Here is a 20,248-nt window from a genome sequence, read left to right as displayed (position 1 = left end):
CATGATGAGATCAATTCGACCACAGCCACAGTTGGGCTTCATTCACAAAATGTTTTGTATTCATCCATTGAACATGGGAGTCAGTTCATGACACCGTGGTCATTTTAGCAGCAGAACAGCTCTGACTTTGCATTCTCAATGCACAGAATTGATTCTCCCTCCACTGAGTTCACAGTGAAACCCTGAAAACTTGTCAATGAATCTCTGATTTTATTATAAAAAGCACTCACTTCACTCCACCTTAGAGCATCACCGCGAGGATCCACGGACCAATAGTCACGCAAAATCATGTGAATCGGTGTAAGATAGCCGCGTGTCTAACCGCGGCAAGCCCTGCCACGTACAGGAGCCCGCCGCGGCCTACCTTGACTCTGACCGCGGCGCGCTGTGACAGCTCGCCCGGTGTCGCGTCTTGGCTCGGCTGGATGTCCTCCACGCGTCCATCTCAGCCGAATCTCCGACTTCCATGCCGGACGACAGGGTAAGCAGCACAATAAAAATACTAGCATCGGCGCGTATGCTAATCGGAGCTACGTCTTGTAAGCAAAAGCAAATCTTTTTGCCCCTACGCGGGGAGCTGCTGTGGAAGGCTGCAAGCAGAAAGCAAAAAAAAAAAGCAGTGACAGCAAACCAAGTTTAAATGAAGTGCCCCAAATGCCAGCATCCAATTGCGAGAAGGAGCTGATTATTACCCATTGAGCGCAGCTGGTTGTGGAGCCATAGGGGTTGGGTCGGCGTCAGCCAATAGGCAAGGGCGCGTTGACTACGTGGTCTGCCAGAACTAACGCGATGCTCCATTTATGTTTTCCCACAATAATTTGTTAGTTTCTTTTTTATTTGTTGATTATTTAAATGTGATGACATGATGTGATAACAATAACAACATGTTTTCTGTGGAACTGTCAACAACCACTTAGTTTAATAAATCTGCAAATGGCTCCATATAAAGCATATATGGCTTCTTGCCTCCTTTTCTTCTCCTGCATATATCAAACAGTGACAAGCTACATGTAGCTGGGCTTTGGAGATGCTGTAAGACACTTCTGATAAGTAAAATTAAAAATATAAAGAAATTCATATTTCTATGAATATATATATATATATATATATAAAACAAAAATGTATATATTTTGCAACAGATACAACCTGAACATTGTAAATAATCTGGTTAATAAAGTACGGAAGTGTAAAGTCCACGAGAAAATAGAGTTTGTTGTGTTAGTAACATATTAGTTTTTTGAAGATATCATACAATTAGATGTAAGCAGGTAATTTGATTTAGCAAACTGTTAGTACTTATGTTACTGACGTTGAACAACCTCTATCTAACGCTCAGCTCTACAGTTGTTCTGTCAATCATCAACCCTAACCCTCTAATGGCCAAATAAAATCTGCCAGGTAAAAAAGCCGTCTGCCGCCCAGGAGGGTTACAGCTGTAACAGACAGCTTCTGATTTACCAACATTCCCCTGGGAGTAAACCAGCTCCAACCAGCATGTGTGCAAAAAAGGCAGGGACATGCACATTTTACACCTACGCTTGAGAACAAGTGACATGCAGAAAACCTCTGATACCGGTCTCAAGGAATTGGAGATCATGGAAATCAGTAGGCATGAGTAAGATTATTTATACAAAAATACAAGTGCTATATGGAATATGATTCAGAAAAAAGTCACTGAAAAATTGCATAGCACTTGGGTGGGCCTGTCAGATTGTCAGTGTTGCCCCCTGCTGCCTCAGACCACCCCCCGGCTCCATTTTTTAAACTTTCATAAAAGAACAATATCCCACTCAAGGTTATACTGTCTATAACTGAGTGATAGCAATGCTGATATTCCCTACCACAGCACACCCTCATGTAATTTTGCTTAAGTCGTGGCTATTATATAAACAAAGCTCATGGTAATTTAAATTGTCACTGGAATATGACAGCAGAGGTTACCATTAACAAGAGAAAAATTTAACTGAAATCAGAAAATATATCAAAATGAAAACTTCCATTTTTATTAACAGTTGCATTCAATTCTTTTAATCATAAAAACCCTCTAAAATCATCTTATCTAAGATTCTGAAACAGGCTAACTTTTACAAATGTGCTCAGTGATTGAACTTGAATAAGCTACTTGTAAAGTAATGATTATGTAAAAAACATAATTTCAACGTGTGTGTTAGTGTGTTGTGTAGGAACAGCTGATGTAGCATTACCATACAGACAACAAGCATAAGCCAAGATTTTGGTTCAAACCTGTCCATCAAAGTAATAAATATAAAATCTACATCATTGGGGTTTTAATTCCAGGGGAAATTTCCCAAAAGGAGCATGTTTTGAAAAACAGATGCTGTGAGGAGTGTGTCCTTCAGATATATATCTATTGAATCCTTGTCAAGATCCATTTTTTTTCAAGGCTGTTTACCAGGACGTCACCATCACTAAGCAACAGGATTACCTGTCAGACATTCAGTATATCGGATACTTTACACAGACGATAACAAGTGTTGATAGAGTAAATGACACTCATTAAGGTGTGTTTTATAGTTGTATATGTGTACTTAACTAATTTCAATTTTATTTTTTTTGTGCCTATTTTATTCACCAACAGCTGTGCTTGTTAAACTGATGCGATAGACACTGACCTCATTCAGCTGTCAGTCTAAACCAGTTCTTTGACAAACCAGAACTACAGTGGATTACGGGCACAAAAACACACCTGCTGTCTTTTGCTGATGTCCACAGAAGATGAACTGTCGCTCAACCTTTGATCTGGTCATCAAACACTGGGACAGACCATCACCAATAGGCATTAATAAGCTGTGAACATGAAGGGGAGGTGAGGACTAACTGGATTATTAACAGCCTCCTGCACTAACCTGCTCCAAAACATTTTTGGCAAGTTAAACCCAAGTTAAAAAGAGACAGATCACCATACAAATCTAAACTGGGTAACAGCTCTATGCAACATTCTGGATGTTGATTATCTGATATTTCACCTCCATTTCACTGTTTGAATAATCCAAACAAAACGTATTTTTGACTTTTTCGTAGTGTAATCTGTGCTACGAGCACATCGCAATTAATGACAACAGCTACGCAACCAGACAGAAAAACAAGCTCATTAGAGGTCTCCCCTATACTGTGGAATGACACACGCTTTGTCAGTCCCCACACCGCTGTCACCACAGTGACACACTCATGTAATTAAGAAACACAGGGTGCCAGGGAGCTTAGCTTTTCCCCTGTTAAATACTCATTAGAGGAACCTTTAAGGATAATGTTAACCTGTGTTGTAAACCTGAGGGAAATGAGCTGACAAAACAGAGAGCTGCATGAACTATCATCCAAATCCTTCAACACCAAGACTACGAAGGATAAGAGAAAGAGAAGTTTTGAGCCATGAAAGAGGACAAGTTTAGCTAATGATTTTTGCATCAGCGTGGTTCCAGATAAAAGAACCAAAAAACAGCTGGATGAGTGTTAGATCAGCAGGCAAAACAAATGTAATTCTTTTGATTAGAGCCAGACATCTTACAAACGCCAGATATCCTCCACAAAAAACAAGCAAAGCAGCTAATTTGCATTTTTGAAAAGGACAGAAAAACCCTAAAATATATACAGAAATGAGAAAATGAGAAAACATCTCTTTTTTTTCTTGAAAAACAGCATATTGGTAAACCTGCCCATGTCACGACTTATTTCAAGTGCCTTGAAGGCATCAAGTTGAAAAATACATAGGAAAAATTCAGCATTTACAGCAATATGCAGTGTAAGTTTAGGGTGTAATTTATTTTTTAGTCACTGCATTCTTAATTCGGTTTAAATTTAAATTCACAAAAATGTGACCAGGTGTGAAATGAAAAATTCCTCTGAGTGTGCTCAGAGTGGTAATTTGTATGTAAACAGTGAATGAACTGTAATTTTGCCCCAAACATGAGCAAGAAAACTGAGAAAACACATGCATTTCTTCATGTAAATACACATCTTGGAGACTCTCTCCTCTTAAAATGTTACTGCAGCATCCTTCCTTCAGTCTCAAACTCAACTCCCTTCTACTGCTCTGCATCCAAATCTGCTAGTTATTAAAATACCGTTCAGTATAACTAATTCATACAAAGAGAGTAGCTCCAGGTCCTTCTACAGGGCATGGAGCTCTGATTATGACCTATTTCTGTGCCACAAATACTACAAAATCAAAAGCAAGGTAATCGCACCTCTGAAATATCATAATAAATTACATCAACAACTAAATGTGTGACAGGCTGTACGGCCAGGGGTATACTTGCTCTTTAATCACATGTTCACACAAGCTACTTGCTTTGTGGGCGTAAATGTTCATATACTTCCCTTACTACTATGCCTGTTACTGGAAGATTTCACTAGGAGGCACACTTGATTACTCAGACCTGATGGAGCTGCCGGATTTGCAGAATACAAACAGTGAACATGACATCTGCATTTGGTCAATTATAAGATTACAGCTGAAAAGGCAACAGCGGCAGTATGGAAGATGGTATGTGAGAGCCCTGAACGAAGCATGCTGTGACATTGGTAAGGTATGTCTCACTTATTCAGCCAGTGAGAGAAATGATGCTATTTTGACATGCATATTTGTCACTGTGCATTAGCGAAGATACATCGTAAAGATGCGGGCGATTGCAAACTTGCACAACAAGCTTGTGGAAGTATATTCCTGGCCTAAGACCATCGTTGCCACACTGCACTTGTTCCCTGAAAGGCTGCTGCAGTTTAAAATTTTGTATTCATATAACAGTAGGGTGTTTACTGTCACTGACATGGCAGCTCAGACATTAGTCTATAGTTCTAAGAGCCAATGTCAAACTGTTTTCTACACAATTAAGCAACGGTTGAGGTCAGTACACTGCTGGGACTGTCTGACACTGAGGCAACGCAGCCAGATGAGCCAATAAGCTGATGGGGAGGCAGGTTTATTTGCTTTTGTTCCTCAGGAGGGAGCAGATGAGTGTTCAGTCAGGTTGAGAGTCATGATGAGACTCCTCAGTACACATGGACGTCGCTAGGGAGCAAGGGGGAAACTCAACAGGAGTCTACTCTGTCATATGGTCATGGAAACGCCACAGTGCAGGTGATATTTCAGGAACCAACCAGGGAGACGTATTTTCCTCAGGGACAGATATGCAGGGAGTTGAAACTAGAAGTGACAGAAATGTAATGAAGTGTAGCTAAACAGGATGAATTGAAGGCAACAATGAGTAACATAAATTATTAGATTTTTATCAAAACCATTAAAAACATTCAGCGTGTTTGTGTTTTTCTATCTATAATTACAGTTCAAGCCAATTTTAACTGGATCACAAATTGTTAAAGATAAAGATAAATGGCAGTTTAATCTATCCATTTTCACTGTCTAAAAAAAAATGTGTGTAATTTATATCATGGTCATACAACAAAAATGAATGTGCAGCCACTGTATTTTTAACGAGCTTTAAAAAAAAAAAAAAAAAACACTTGTTGCAATCTGAAACACATACTAAAAACTGCTGTACTTCTCAAAAAGGAGACTCTACCTACACACCTTATAAATCTAGGGGTTTAATCTTTTATTTTGGGCCAGGCAGTGTATCTGAACCTGCACTGATTAGACAAACCAATGTGATTATTTGTAAACGTATCTCCATAAAAACAATTCTATGACAAAGTGCGGTTTCATGTGTAAATTTGTTCAAATGGACAGAACTGTTAGTTTTGTTTATTTTAGTCTCAGGGACATCAAATAGATGCTTTGAGAGTGGAGATATGCTGCATTGAGGCTGGCCTTCAAAGAGCTGGTGTTCATTGAGTGAAAACCTTTTTTTTTTTTTTTTGGTGGCATATTTACTTGATCCTCTGAAGTGACCACGTGCTCTCATCTATAGAGACAATCTGCAAGCTGAGCCACAGAGATCTGCAGTATAAAGTAAGAGAGCATCCACAACACCCCTCAAAAATGGAGAAATTACACTTTTATGAGGTAAGAATTAAAAAAAAACTGTGAATTGGCTAGACCAACCTACTGACATTTATTTGCTGAGAAACGAGGCTATGATGCGAGAGAATTAAGTACAAGTTTAAACACAGACTGGCTGCATGTGTTACTGCAATTTCACTGCAACTAAGTGCTAAAACGTTGCAGAAAGTTTAGAAGGAGGAAGGTCTTAGGGTATAAGGTTTCCTGAAAAATCTACACTTCATAAAGAGTAGTATATTAGAAAAGGGGCAGTTTAAAGGGGATTTGAAGCGCGTTTCCATTGCTAGAGGTTGTCAAATACTGATAGTAGGACACAGAGAGGTGCAAATCTGCGCTCCCTTTGTGGAGATCGCGCTGTTCGCACAGCGTGTCATGCGAGGCTAATACGTGGTGGCTAAGGGGCAAGTGCTAACCCTTCCACGTAAAACAACAACTTGCACACTGCAGAAACGTCACACCACTTTATAACCCATCCGACAACTGCGTTCAAGTATTTAAAACATTACAACAATATTACTGGGCATGTATTGTTGTAATGTTTTAAATACTTGAACGCAGTTTTTCTAGAGAAAATAATTGTTTTGTATATGGGATTATCGTCCATCGACTCTTTTGGGCTTTCACATGCGCGAGCGTACAACCAGCCGGTGAGTTACATGCTGTTTATAAAGTTGTTTTGTAACGTCCCCATGCCAGTAATGTGAGAACCATGCATGTGGTTTTGATGGTAAGGCTTGTGACTTTATTGTCGGATGGTTTATAAAGTGGTGTGACGTTTCTGCTGTGTGCAAGTTGTTGTTGTTTTACGTGGAAGGGTTAGCACTTGCCCCTTAGCCACCACGTATTAGCCTCGCATGACATGCTGTGCGAACAGCGCGATCTCCACACAGGGAGCGCAGATTTGCACCTCTCTGTGTCCTACTATCAGTATTTGACAACCTCTAGCAATGGAAACGCGCTTCAAATGCCCCGGAGTTCCCCTTTAATATTCTTAAGACCTTTCATTTTGATGAAATTTAACTGAATTTCAACCATCAAATAGGATTACTTTTACAACTGTTGAATGTTCCAGAAGAAAAAAATAAATTAATTCGACAGACTCTTTCCACAGCAGACATTTTGGCATGCCACAGTGGTAGAAATACTTACTGGCTTTTACAAATGCTGGCTCACTGTAATAATTTATGGAGACACAAAATGGTACTGAACCCTCATTAATAATACGGAGTCTACCTTTGTTTTCATAGCCATTACATACCAAATTTCCTGTTGTGAACAAAGTCTAATTTCTGATAGAAGAAGTGGTCAAACTATTCAATTGGAATACAATTAAAACTGGGGTTTTTTGGAGCATAAGTATAAGCTAACGAGTGCACCATGTATTAAAATTTGTTGTTGTTATTATCATTGACTTTGCTTGATATGAAAAATTCAAGCGCTACTAATGTTGTAGATAGTCATGGCGGAACTTTTGACATCTTTACACTGTTGGGTAGACCAATTTATCACAATCCATCAGCCTTTATACACCCATGTGTTTTGTACACATAAAATAAGGGAAATGGTCCCTTATATGAAAAATTTAGTGTGTTGAAAGGCATTAAAAATGGAAATATTCAATTCAGTTACAATAGTGTACATCCCAGGGTCAGTCTGAGATGGCGTTGATACAACATTTCACACAGTTTTGAACAAAACACTTCTTGCTTGCAATAGGCCACGATATTGTAATGTTGACATCTAATTTTGGCAAGATTATTATGCTTCAGGGGAAAGTATTATTATCATGAGCCAGTGTTTAGTTGAAGCAATTCCCTTTCTTCTTAACCTACGCAATCATTTTGCACTTGAAAAACACTGAAAGGTTGGAGCTGGCCAATAATGTGCTTTCTTATTTCAACTGCAAGATATACACGAGTGTCAATGTTAGGATTTAGAAGCATAAACGTGAAAAAATAATGGTAAATTATTCTAGATCTAAGAAAGTAGCGTTAGGTATTTCATAAGAACCAACTGAAAAAATAACAATTACAAATAAAATGCACTGTTGTGAATGTGTAGTTATGATACCATTAAGTCATTTAAGACTACGTGTGGACATGTTCGAAAATACTATTAGGAAAAATCCACCAAGTGTTTCTGTAAGTACGCAGGCTACCTAAAAAGTACACTTGATAAAACTCTCGAAAAGGTCAGTAACATAACACAGTTCAGTCCCTGTTCGGTTACTCACCGCTCTGTTGACCCTCAGAACCCTTTTTCCTTAAACTTTGTTTGGTTGCATCGGAGTCTTGTTTGCTCAGGACCTCGGACAGCGACTGTCGCGAACTCTGTCGAGCGGCCTGGCTCGAGACGTTGAACCGTGCGCTCCTTTTCTTGGGCCGACTTTCTCGGTCCGATTCGGGCGCGGACCGGCTCCTCTCCGGGTCATGGTTCTCGGGCTCTGAGCCTACTTTCACTAATGCGTTCCTCGTCCTCGTCAGAGCAGAAGTCACCGAACCCATCACAAAAAAGGTTCAAATCCTCCGCTGGAATCAGTTTTTCCAGGCTTACCTCACATTTCTCTCAAAACATGTTGAAACCATGATGTTCTTCTCACCAGGGAAAAAAAGAAATAAATAATTCCCCCTCTGTTACTAGTCAGCTGTAAGTCTGGAACTTCATCATCAGTTTAGTTAAAGGACAAGGGGCCATGAAACTGGTCAAAGAGCCAAACAGCGGAGTTTTAACGGAACATGTTCTTCATCTCGCACGGTCTGTGTTTCCTGAGGCAGACACGTCACATGGAAGTTGCTCTGTCGACAAACACACTAATCTCCCGGGACAAACAGGGGAAAACAAGCGGCATTAATTAACAGATAAGTTTGTAGGATTGTTAATATGACCAGAGTCAACTGTAGCTACTTAATTATAGAAGCCAAACATGAATAAAGGTGTTAATCGGTAAATATCCAGACAGATAGTTTCTGACTGATTTTCCCCGGTTTTCTCAAAAGCACGTTCTAACGAATCCCTGGAGAATGATCGCGAGATCTGGACTCGCCCAAAGAAATAAAAGTATTATTGCATGATGCTCCTAAAAATGTAGCCAACTGAAAGTGCTCTGTTTAAAGAAGCAGCACAGTTGCATCGGTTACCAGCAGATGGCAGTAAAACCAAGGCGGTTGAGTGAGTTTAGTCAAAGTAAAAAGATTTATAAATTAGGCCTACTTTTTCAGAGATTGAGACGGGGCCTCAGTGTTTAGGGTCATAGACCTGAAATATTAAAATGGTGTGAACAAATAACCGGTGCTAGTTAAGAGATAATGTTTTTGAGTTTTTTTCTCTTTAAATTGCTTGTTTTTATGCTGCTTTATGGAGTTCTTTTAAATGCATTGTCTTTATGTAAAGCACATTGAGTTGCCTGTGGTATGAAATGCGCTATATAACTAAAGATGCCTTGCCTTGCCTTGCCTTGCCTTTTGTTAGGCTTATACGATGCCTGTGACAGTATATATAGCTGTATGTGAGTAATGCTACCTATAGAAGAACATCGAAGAACTGTAACGTTGAGATGCAGAACATTTTGTTAGCTATCTGCAACTTAATCTGATGAATTGATCTTTTTTTTTGGATATGATGTCTAAAAAGTGTTCATAGCTGTCAGGAAAATGCCATAAAATATCTATTTTGAACTGAGAAAAGTAAAATGTAACAGTGGCTATTGTAATGCAGGCTACTACATGTGCCTCAGTACATCAATGCTGTACATTACAACTAAATATGCAGTGTCAGTGTTCTTTGTTTTGTTATTAGTTTATGAAGAAATTACCTGACTGATCTTATTTTTCACAATTTCTAATCCCTATTGTAACTAATCATGTTTACTGGATATATTATTCTCTCAAGATAAATTCATGATTTTCATCAGCAGTGTAAGTTTAAATCATTTTCAGCTGAACACTGTGTGTGACAAAGTAAAGTGAGGTATCTATTTGTTTGTTAAACCTGTGATCAATTATTTTGTTTCTTCATTCTTTTTTGAAAACTTCTGAAACATGACCAAACTGTCCACCATCTCCACCAGCTTTAGGATGACTTTCAGATAAACTTGAAAACAATGTAGCTATAATATTTCTAATATTTCTGTATAAATATTTCTACATATGGAATTTATGTATCCCATCAGGATTGCTTGACTGATGATGACCTGATAGTGCAGGTTAGTTTAAGAGTCAGTAAGAATGTCTTTTTTTTATCATTTTCTCTCTGCAGGAAACCACTTATTTCATCTAACAAAATCTAATGTCCATGTTGTTTATTTGTCTTTTTTTCTCCTTAAAAACTTCAAATTAGAGAGGTGTGTTGTGCATGTAATGATGTTCAGTAATGTATTGAGAAAAAAACGACTTTTCAAGAGTGATTGCACAAGTTAAACACTCCAAATGTTGACAACGTCATAGCTGGTTCATTGCTTAGAATGTGAACTTTTACATTTTAGAAGTTATTGTTCATAATGCAACATTCTTACCATAATGCGAGGCAAATTATTACACCATATGCACAGTGCTGAGTCACAGTCTCCATGGTTTATTGCTGCATACAGGCAATAGTGACATCTTTAGCATACAGATTTCTTGAAGTGTGCATGCTGTATCGATCAAAAGTACTACTTTCCATACAAAGAAAAGTTTTTGTAGACCTTGGTGAGGATTGCTATGTTGTGCTGATTTCATCATTGTGTCTACACAAATGTGACAATGTGCTTTCAGCAGCGGAAGAAGCAAAATACAGTCTGTGTCGACTAACAGGCTTACTGGATCATCACATATAAAGGCACTTTTTGAAGCTGTTTGCGGGTTGTTGATTTGTCTGCTTGCTCGTAGCTTCAGTGAATTGAGTTTCTTCTTATTGCTTGTGTTAATTGTTTGGCAGAGACATTATCACTCCATGTCATCGTGGTTCTGGGTTGACTCATTGATCACCTGAAAAAAAGACAGAAGATGTGATGAGCAGAGGTGTGTGCCTGACCTCAAACAACCACTTTTAAAATGACTTCAGGCACGCTCTACCTGACCATCCCTGGTCTCAATCGTCTTGATGAGAACCTTCTTCATAGCTGTAGTTTCACTGTGAGGTTTAAAATCCATCATTGTTTCTGGGGAAGGAAATAACGTGCTGTGTTACTTAGCCAATAATAGCATTCCTGGTGTGAAATCAACATCCAAACAGCAATCTTACCTCTCAGGTTTAGTGAAGAGAAGTTTGGCAGGGGGGTGGAGATTCTACATATGGAGAGAGAACAGCCTGTCAGTGACCAAATTTATCTTTGCCAAATCAAATGAATGCTAATATCTGTCCATTATAGTCTTTTTAAATTTAAACAATGCCTGAGTTTAAGTGAGTCACCTGCTCTCTTCTCCCTCCAGCAGTTTCCTGTAGGTGGCAATCTCAATGTCCAGAGCCATCTTGACATTTAGGAGGTCTTGGTACTCTCTGAGATGACGGGCCATCTCATCCTTCATATTATGAATGTCCTCCTCAAGGCGGCCGATGGTGTCCTGGTACCCGCCATTCTCCAGGGAGAAGTTTTCCTCCATCTCTCTCATCTGACGCTCCAAGGAATCATTCTGAGATGATAGCCAAGAGGGAACAAATGACACTTAGGTCAAAATAACTTGTTTAAAATGAAAATAAAAAGCAGAGAATATTTTTGTCTTTGCTGTGTCATTGTTCAAATGCATCCCTCTTATTCTCTGAAAATTTTTGCCATGACTTTATGTGCATCCAGCTGTACATGTTAGAGGTATTGTTTTGCCACAATCTTGCATTCTACAGTGTGAACCAATAGCTGCACACTCACAGTTCCTTTGAGGGCATCCACGTCACAAGTAAGCGCCTGTACTTGGCGTCTGTAGTCATTGGCGTCCTGCTTGGCCACCCTCAGAGCTTCATTATTTCGGGCTGCAGCTTCGGTGAGGTCAGCAAACTGGTGGTCACATGGACAAACGGAGAGGAGAAACAGAGAGTGAGAGGGAACAGAAATAAGCTGTTCAATAAATGATCAGTCAGAGACCAATTAACCTAACCTGCATGTTTTTGGATAACAAATCCCCCAAGCTGGAGGATTCTTAAACGCTATGGGGAACTGCAGAGTCATGTGATCATTTGCTGCTGGTTTATCGCAAGTGAGCCCTTTGAAACACAAGTGGTCCATGTTGTCCACATTTAATAAAAAAGCTATGATTATGGCCTCCTTAAATTTCATCTAAAATGTGCGGCATTTGGGATTATATTTAGGATGCAGTCCATGTTATAAAGTTTCTTGAACTACATGAACATTAATTGCATTGGCTAAATACTTCTCAACTTTACAGAAGGTATTTACCTTGGATTTGTACCATTCCTCAGACTCGTGGATGTTTTTGGAGGCCAGGTTCTCATACTGCAGACGAACGTCCCTCAGAGCTGCAGTCAGGTCAGGTTTGGCCATTTCCATGTCAACCTGCACATGCTGCTGCTGGACCTGGCTCTGCAGCTCCAGCATTTCCTGCAGTAGAATCAAGCAAGCATACAATTGTTTTTTAAATGTCTCCTTTTATACTTTTCTATGACGTTCCTGGCCGTATTAGAAAAGCTCTGGTATACTAAATCCTACCACTTTTGGCATTTGAGCAGATTAACAAATATTTCAAATGATTTGGCCTGGTTTTCTCAAATGTGCCTTTCACAAATCAGGCGGTACACATGCAGTGTTTCTGCAGCAGCCTGATTAAACTTTTGTCACAAGAAAAGGAAGCTTACCTCATCATGCAGCTTTTTGAGGAAGTTAATTTCCTCCTGGAGTGATTCAACCTTCCGCTCCAGGTCCAGTCTGGCGAGGGCAGCATTGTCCACATCCTGTGCCATGACATTGACTTTTAATAAGGTGACTTGTGAAAGTTACATGAATTATGCATGATGCATTTGCTGATATAAAAAAAAAACAACATGCTCTTTCACATGCTGTAAAGAGCACAGCACAACGCCCACTTGCACAAATGTTCCATTGTATAGTCAGGCAAGGTCACAAACACATGCATCCAATAAAAATCAACTGTAGCCACATGATATGTGTCGCTGCAGATGCTGCTAAGAGATGAGCTGGTGTTTTCTTGTGATTCTAATGTGTTGTGCTGGAGGTGCAGCTGTTAGGCCACACTCCCTTATTCCATCATCAACAGTGGATGAAAGTCATCAGGTACTTGTACTTCTTTTTAGTATTTCTATTAGTATCTCTACTTTATATATTGGTCAAAGGAAAAATATTGTGGAACCTTTTGCCTACATTTCTTTGAGACTTATAGTTACCAATCCTTTTTCAAAGATACAAGCAAAACATGATGAGCTCATAAAATATGGTGCCTTCCTATAAAAGTATCCTATAGAGGAAAAAATAACTGGCCTAATTAACAATCAGGACACTTTCTTCAACACTGCAGATTGTGATGTAGTTTGTCAAATGGAGCCTGAGGCTGTTTTAATGTACAAGTAAACGAGCCATTCGAAGTCTATGGATGCTTGGCTTGGACACGCCTTGTTTCGGAGAAAAGGTTGCATTAGACATTTTTCCTATTCCTCTTTGATTCTTAATCCCATTGGTTTTTACTCAACTGAATTCTTAAACTGAAATTCTTCTCTAGTTGTTGTTGGTTGTATTATTCATAGATAAAAAACAATCTTGATATATTCCATTATATTCAAAGTAGACATTTTTTTTTTTTTTATTGTTCTTAACTCTTCTACATGTAGGTTTTTGATGGCACCACATTGCTTTTTTAGGGCGTTGGCAGGCTGGTAATTGAGGTATCAGCAAATGAAGCAGCTTTGCCCCTGCACTAATGCCCCAAACAAAGTGTGCTATTCAGCAGGGTTTCCCAAACAAGCCCAAGGCTGGAAGAGTGACTGTCTGCCTGACTGAGCAAGAGCCAGCTGCAGGCCTAGCATTGTTGTATGTGTGCCATCGTGGCAGGCCTTGGACTCTTCCTTCCTTCCATTCATATAGACAAAGTCATGATCATGCAACTTAAAAAAGCCTAAATTTAAACAGAATGACAAAAAAACGTACATTTATTTTTGAACCGCAGGTCAAAACTGGACTAAATTCCTTTTTTTGTACGGTGACCTCCATTCAAAACTATTTGCATCATTCATTACCAGTATTCACCATGAAAACAAGTGGCAGGAAATGATTTCTGACAAGTCCATGAAAAGGTAGGTTCTTATGTGATGGCATTCTCCCAGAGTGAGACAGCCGGATCATGTGGTGGCTTATCTTCTCGCTCTGATAACCACACTGGATCCACACTGCTGTCACACTGGTGTCCAGCTAATTCACTGTGACCAGTCAGACTTTAGAGATATCCCCTCATTGCAGGCCTGATTTAACTCAACAGTCAAAACTTGGCCTTTTGTACCAGGCAAGGGTCAGTCTGGGTTCTATAGCTATTTTGGATCACGACTAGAATCTGTTGTGCCATCAGAAGGGTGCATTCCTGTCTCTGTAGATCATGAGCAAAAATTACATAGAGATTTCCAATAAGAAAAAAGGGGCAGTTGCACCTCAGACAGAAGGGATTCTCTGAGAGATAACTGATCTTGATCTAATTTATTTATGGTTAATTTGATGGTTTAAAGTTGCTGAGGGCGTGGCAGTGGAGCCATCAGCATCCTCTACCAGTAATATAAGTTACAGCGATTCCTTTTTTTTTATAACTTTACACCAAATAAATTAAAAATAGTTTTGCGTTAGGTCAGCAGTGTGACCTACCTGTCTAAAGCTCTGCATGTTTGCCTCAGCCTCCTCCCGCTGAGACATTTCATCCTGAAACCTGTGAAAGATACAAAAAGCAGTTGTTTCATACTTAGCAGCCAGATGGACTTTCACACCCTGAATGACGGCCATGATTTGCTGCCTTTGCAGCTTTTCTGCCCCCACCTCCTGCATGGGAAACATGGAGCGTGAAAAAAAGTGCTTTTAATTTGCGCAGTGCCAAACATTCATTATGCTACAAGAATAAGGCATAACAAGAACAAAGTTATGTTTAATATAAAATTCTATATTGATTACCCTATAAAACGGCAGGTCTGACTACAGGCCTATACGTTCAAAGAAACATTATTCAGTTATAAGACTGCAAAAGAGCCACGCCTCCTACTTCTCTCTCAGCCTCTCGATGTCGTCCACCAGGTTATCCCGGTGAACTTCCACGCGGGCCTTCTCGTTGCTCAGCTGGTCCACCTGGCGCCGCAGCTCCCGCATCTCATCCTCGTAAAGGTCTCCCACCCGGGACGTGCCTTTGCCCCGCAGCTGCTCCAGCTCCGCCAGCAGAATTTTGTTCTGCTGCTCCAAGAAGCGCACCTTATCGATGTAGTTGGCGAAGCGGTCGTTGAGGGACTGCATCTGCGCCTTCTCGTTGGTGCGGTTCGTGAGGAACTCGCTGTTTATGGCGTCGGACAAGGAGAAGTCCAAGTTCTCGGAGGCCAGCCGGGGCATGGCTGCGCTGCTCCGGAGCCTTTGGGTTTTCACTGCGTACATGGTCGGGGCGGAGGAGAGCCCGAAGGATACCCGGGAGGAACGCGCTGGGCTGGAGAACTGGCGGCTCGAGTAGCTGGTCCTGCCAACGGCTCTGTCTCCGCCGAACATCTTTTTGTAAGAAGATTGCGGAGCTGATCTGTTGTAGGACATCTTGCTTATCTCTTTTCGAACAATCAGCTACTAGAGCAATGTGATCTGGGTTTGTTCTTCCCACGGAAGCATCAGCGGAGTGCGCCTGGAAAGGCGTTTCCTAGACCATTACTTATTTATAGTCTCCTCCTTATGCAAATAACAAAAGGTGACTTGAGTGGCATACTGTGAATCCAATCATGAACCGGATAACACACATGCTTGCCTGTCACGTCCATATAGATACAAACCCTGGATCAATATTATTGGCGTATAACAAAATAAGAATGCGTAAGATCTGGTATCCCATGTGCTGTTACAGCCAAACTTCCTTGTTTCCTGGGTTGTCCTGTGTTACGAGGGGACTGTCCTGCACAAGTTTAATACGGCTGATCTTCAAGAACAAGCTCAGTTTAGTATCTATTTACTGAGAGACAGAGCACCGTAGTAGAAAAGATTTGATTGCTGAGATCTCTTTTTTCTAAGTACCTTCAAGTGCAATTTCTTTGCAAAATAATATCTTCATATAGAAGATTTGACATAATGCATTTTTTAGAACTAAATCAGAATTAAATCGGATTAAAGCTGTCTTCACTCTCATCTAGATAAACCAGTTTTACCCTTTTTGTTTGTCATCTTTTAACTTTTCTGTGAGTTTTATTGTGTCACAAGACTAAAACGTCACCCAACCATGTCAAACGTATTTATCATATTATCAGTGCATGCTTTTTCTCTGTGTGACTGTATCAGAGGGCATTAGGAATGCATTTTGTTGAGATATGGGGGGTTTCTGGGGTGAGAAAGAGAACAATTCTAAAGTATGTGCATGTCTGCAGCTTCACAATTGTTAATCAGGTTTAAAGGACATTGCAGGTCTTTTATGATCTGACACTAAGAGATGAAGTTGTGTTTGGTGGAATACAAATCAAAGTCATTCGTACATCCGTACTGGTTTGCTGAAGCCTTGAAATGTACGTTTGCAGTTGACTATTTATCATTCTTTCCTTAGACAGATATGTAACAGATAATAAACACATAGCAGACATGTTTGGAGAGACTCGTTTTTATTTCCAAGAGCTTTTCCTCTCTCTGCCTTTTTCCCATCTCAGCGTGCCGAGCTGTCAGTGCTGCAGTGCTGCTGACTTGCTGAGATTCTGTGATTCTGAGGGCAGACGCAGAGCAGCAGAGCTGAGCCAATGATACTATACACCTTCAAATCAGACTGGTGTTGCTGGCTGTGTTTTCCTGTATAGAAAACGTGAAAAGTCATGTAGTGGGATCTTTTTTTTGTTTGGTAATGTTTGTTCAGTCTAAAACAAACAAATGCACAAATATTTCTTTGATAGAAATGTTCACATTTTTGCCCTTGAGATGTGGTTGGATGCAGTGATTTCGAGCTGGCATACTGCCCTTGAGTTATGACTGTGCAGGGAGGAACAGAGAGCTGGTCTCTTTTGTGTGAAGCAGTCCAGGCTGGAGAATGAAGTACTGTTTTAAACCATGAGCAACCTGTAAGGCTACATTAAGGTTTTTGTTTGTTTGCTTCATTCTTTGTGTATTTGTTAAGATATTATAATATAACCAAAATACAGTAAAGTCAAAAGTGATGGAGTCCACTCTCTTTCATTCATGTGTTAGGGCATGATAAAGAAAAATATTTTCTGGTTCTTACAAGGTCTTAACTTGAAGCAATAATTTTCTGTATGATGCAATGTGTCCGGGTCCAATGGCTGCAAAACAAGCCCAATTCATCACACCTCCACCACTGTGCCTGACAGTTGGTGTGAGGTTTTTGTGCTGATATACTGTATTTGGTTTTCAGCAAATGTGGTGCTGTGCATTATGACCAAACTACTCCACTTTAGTCTTGTCTGTCCAAAGACTTTTGTTTTATTCAGATCCAACTTTGTTGTGAACATGCTAACTGAGGCCTGTAGAGTCTGAGATGTCAGACCTTGGGATGAACTTGCTGGGATGTCCACTCTGGGAAGAGGTGCTCACACTTGCTGATGAAGCATTTGATTGGCAGGACGTGGCTCCTACTTCATTTCTACGAAAGCAGTAATGCTCTTATTAGTTTTCCACACACTACTTCTGTGTTTTGGCTTAGATTTTGTAAAATAAGATTTACATGGTCTGCTGTGTTGTCATGTGTTGTTGTTAATCTGAGGTTGTGTTAACCTAATTTTAGGATCCGTAGGACGAAATTATTTCATTATGTCCTGACACGTAAAACTGTAGAACTGACTTCTCCCATAACAGCACATTCAGCCATATTTAAGTTGTTGTAGATGCACTAAGATCACTTGGCTATAGTTAGATATCCAAAATAGTAAAGAAAATACCTATAATAATAATAATATTTTACTTTAGGCTACAGTTCTAAATGTAGAATATTCTAAGTTTCAGTTTGACTTTGGGGTAATTATTAGACAGAATGGTTCCCCTCATTTTTTATATCATATTTTTGGATAACTGTTAGAAATTTAAACTTCTGAATAGTAAATTGTTGTAGTCTGTCCAGATAGAACCTGTTTTATCTTCTTCTGTATATTCTGTATGTATATTAATTGTACATTTGAAATGAATAAGATTAATAATGCTTCAAAACAGACAAATAATGGAGAAAAGTTACACTTTTTTTTGTATAAAGTAGTATAAAGTCCAAAACATAGAAAAAAATAAAGAACAAGTAGCTTAATGTGTGTGTAAGCACATGACTTTGGTAAAAAATGAAAAAATAAAAGGGAGATGGCAGCATTTTGGAAAAGACCAGCAAGCAAGGAGAGCAGCAAAGAAACTTTCTTCTTCGTGGAATTACATTAGGAAATTCAATAATATCATGGTATCAGGGGTGTGTAAAGGTACAGCCACTTAGCTTTGAAGTTATTTCTTAAAGTAAATCTGTGTTCACATCTGTGAAACTGCCATTTTTGGAGCATGCCATTTTGTGTCATCACTAGAAGGGTTCTGTTCATACTCCAAATTTATCCACATATCAGTAGAAATGTAATAATGGGTGAATGGGTGAAGCAAGTTTCGACTTTATATATATAGGATTAGCCTAAAATGATCATCCTATGATCACATTTATTACAGATCAATGTTTGCCATATGCCATAAATATAGTAAGAGAAAACACACTGTAGGCATGAAGTAAATTACTGAAAAAATGGAAATATTGAAGGAAATCAACCCAGAAATTTAACTCAAGTATAATCCTCTTGTAAATGTTTGGTTTAGTTTTATACAAACACTGCCGATGATGGCGGAAGAAACATTCAGATCTTGTATTCAAGTAAAAGTATCAGCATTACAATGTGAAAATAGTCTAATGTATATAATTGTCATTGTCAAAAAAAAGATAAAAAAGTTATGAGGAATAAAATGTACACTCTTAATATACATTGTTTTAATACATTCTTTTGGTTCTCATATTAAGTCAGTTTCCGGCAGGCCTTGTAATAAATTCTATTTCTGTATTTTAATGAATAGAAGATTAACTGATCTCCAAAAGGCCTAAATTCAGACATAACATCATTTTCAAACTGGATGAATTCAGGAAACAACTCCAGTGGACTGATAAGACTGAAATAGATCGTTTTGGCTGCAATGGCAGGGTCAAGTTAGGAGGAAAAAAGGTGTAGAAAGATCATTTCTCAATTTCTGTGAATCAATCATGCTTTGGGCTTGTGTTGTAGATTGTGGAAAATTTCAGGAATATCAGAACATTCTAGAAGCAAAGATCACAATCTCTGTAAAAAAAAAAAGGATGGCTTGGACAAACAATCTTGATTCACAATGGATTACCTGAAGAGTTGCAAGATTAATGTTTCCCCAAGAACCCCGAAAGTTCACCCCCCAACCTAATCATCAAAAGAATTTTATGTGAAGTATTAAAGTAAAGTAAAGTAAAGTAAAATAAAGTATTAAAGTACTTGAACAAAGCTCACAAATGTGTAAAGTGGAGTAAAAAGTACAATGTTCTCCTGAGATAAAGGATAATTAATTAGGATTATATAATATGATTATGAATAAATACTCAACGAGGAAAAGATGAATACAGGCACGATGACTAAAGCAAAAACTAAAGAACCAATTCTTAAGGCTGATGGTACTGAATGGCCCACACGGAATCCCCTTGATGAGTAAAAAGCGAGGCTCCCATTTAAAACTGTCTCAGGAAATTCACATGAAAAACACTCACTAAGAGGCAGGGGTGGGGAGGGCATGAAAATTCCTGCTCCCAAGCCCATTATGAGGCTGCTCTGTTGGGGTTGGCCACAGAGACAGACAGAGGAGGCCGGGATTGTCACAGACAGAGCAGGGATTGTGTATTGCTGATCTGTCACCTAACTGCAGCAACAGAATGCAGACAGCAGGCCTTAATTATTGTCTGTATCCTGGTGTTTGCTGGTGCCACAGTTTGGGCCGAATAGCTCCCATTCTTGGCAATGTTTGGAATTTATCGTTTAGTTCTTTTATTTATGTTGCTTGTTTTCCAAAGCCACAGCGCTGCAGGGGAGCTGATTAAAAGGGGCATGTTAGAAGAATCAAATAAGACTACATTAATCAAGTTTAGC

General features: G+C 39.3%; 2 protein-coding genes across 5 annotated transcripts in view; both read right to left on the bottom strand.

Moving 5' to 3' along the window:
* Positions 1-8,858, bottom strand: part of pde1cb (phosphodiesterase 1C, calmodulin-dependent b) — a 126,134-nt gene extending 117,276 nt beyond the window's left edge. For 2 of the 4 annotated variants that reach the window (XM_075483105.1, XM_075483106.1), the window contains exon 1: positions 8,214-8,858. In XM_075483105.1, the coding sequence (XP_075339220.1) occupies positions 8,214-8,484 (271 nt within the window). In that variant the 5' untranslated portion in view covers positions 8,485-8,858. The remainder of the gene's footprint in view (positions 1-8,213) is intronic. The other 2 variants (XM_075483103.1, XM_075483104.1) reach the window with 1 other exon arrangement.
* Positions 8,859-10,529: 1,671 nt separating this feature from the next.
* On the bottom strand, positions 10,530-15,793 carry LOC142398878 (vimentin-like). Its single transcript, XM_075483102.1, has 9 exons — positions 15,157-15,793; positions 14,769-14,829; positions 12,764-12,859; positions 12,348-12,509; positions 11,823-11,948; positions 11,369-11,589; positions 11,201-11,244; positions 11,032-11,117; positions 10,530-10,944 (listed from the first exon to the last, which is right to left on the bottom strand). Exons 1-9 carry the CDS (start codon positions 15,684-15,686, stop codon positions 10,903-10,905), a joined length of 1,368 nt encoding a protein of 455 aa, XP_075339217.1. The 5' UTR covers positions 15,687-15,793; the 3' UTR covers positions 10,530-10,902.
* Between the last annotated feature and the right edge of the window lie 4,455 nt (positions 15,794-20,248).

Source organism: Odontesthes bonariensis, chromosome 14, assembly GCF_027942865.1.
Source record: "Odontesthes bonariensis isolate fOdoBon6 chromosome 14, fOdoBon6.hap1, whole genome shotgun sequence".
NCBI classification, from domain to species: Eukaryota; Metazoa; Chordata; class Actinopteri; order Atheriniformes; family Atherinopsidae; genus Odontesthes; species Odontesthes bonariensis.
This window is presented reverse-complemented; position numbering and strand designations above follow the sequence as displayed.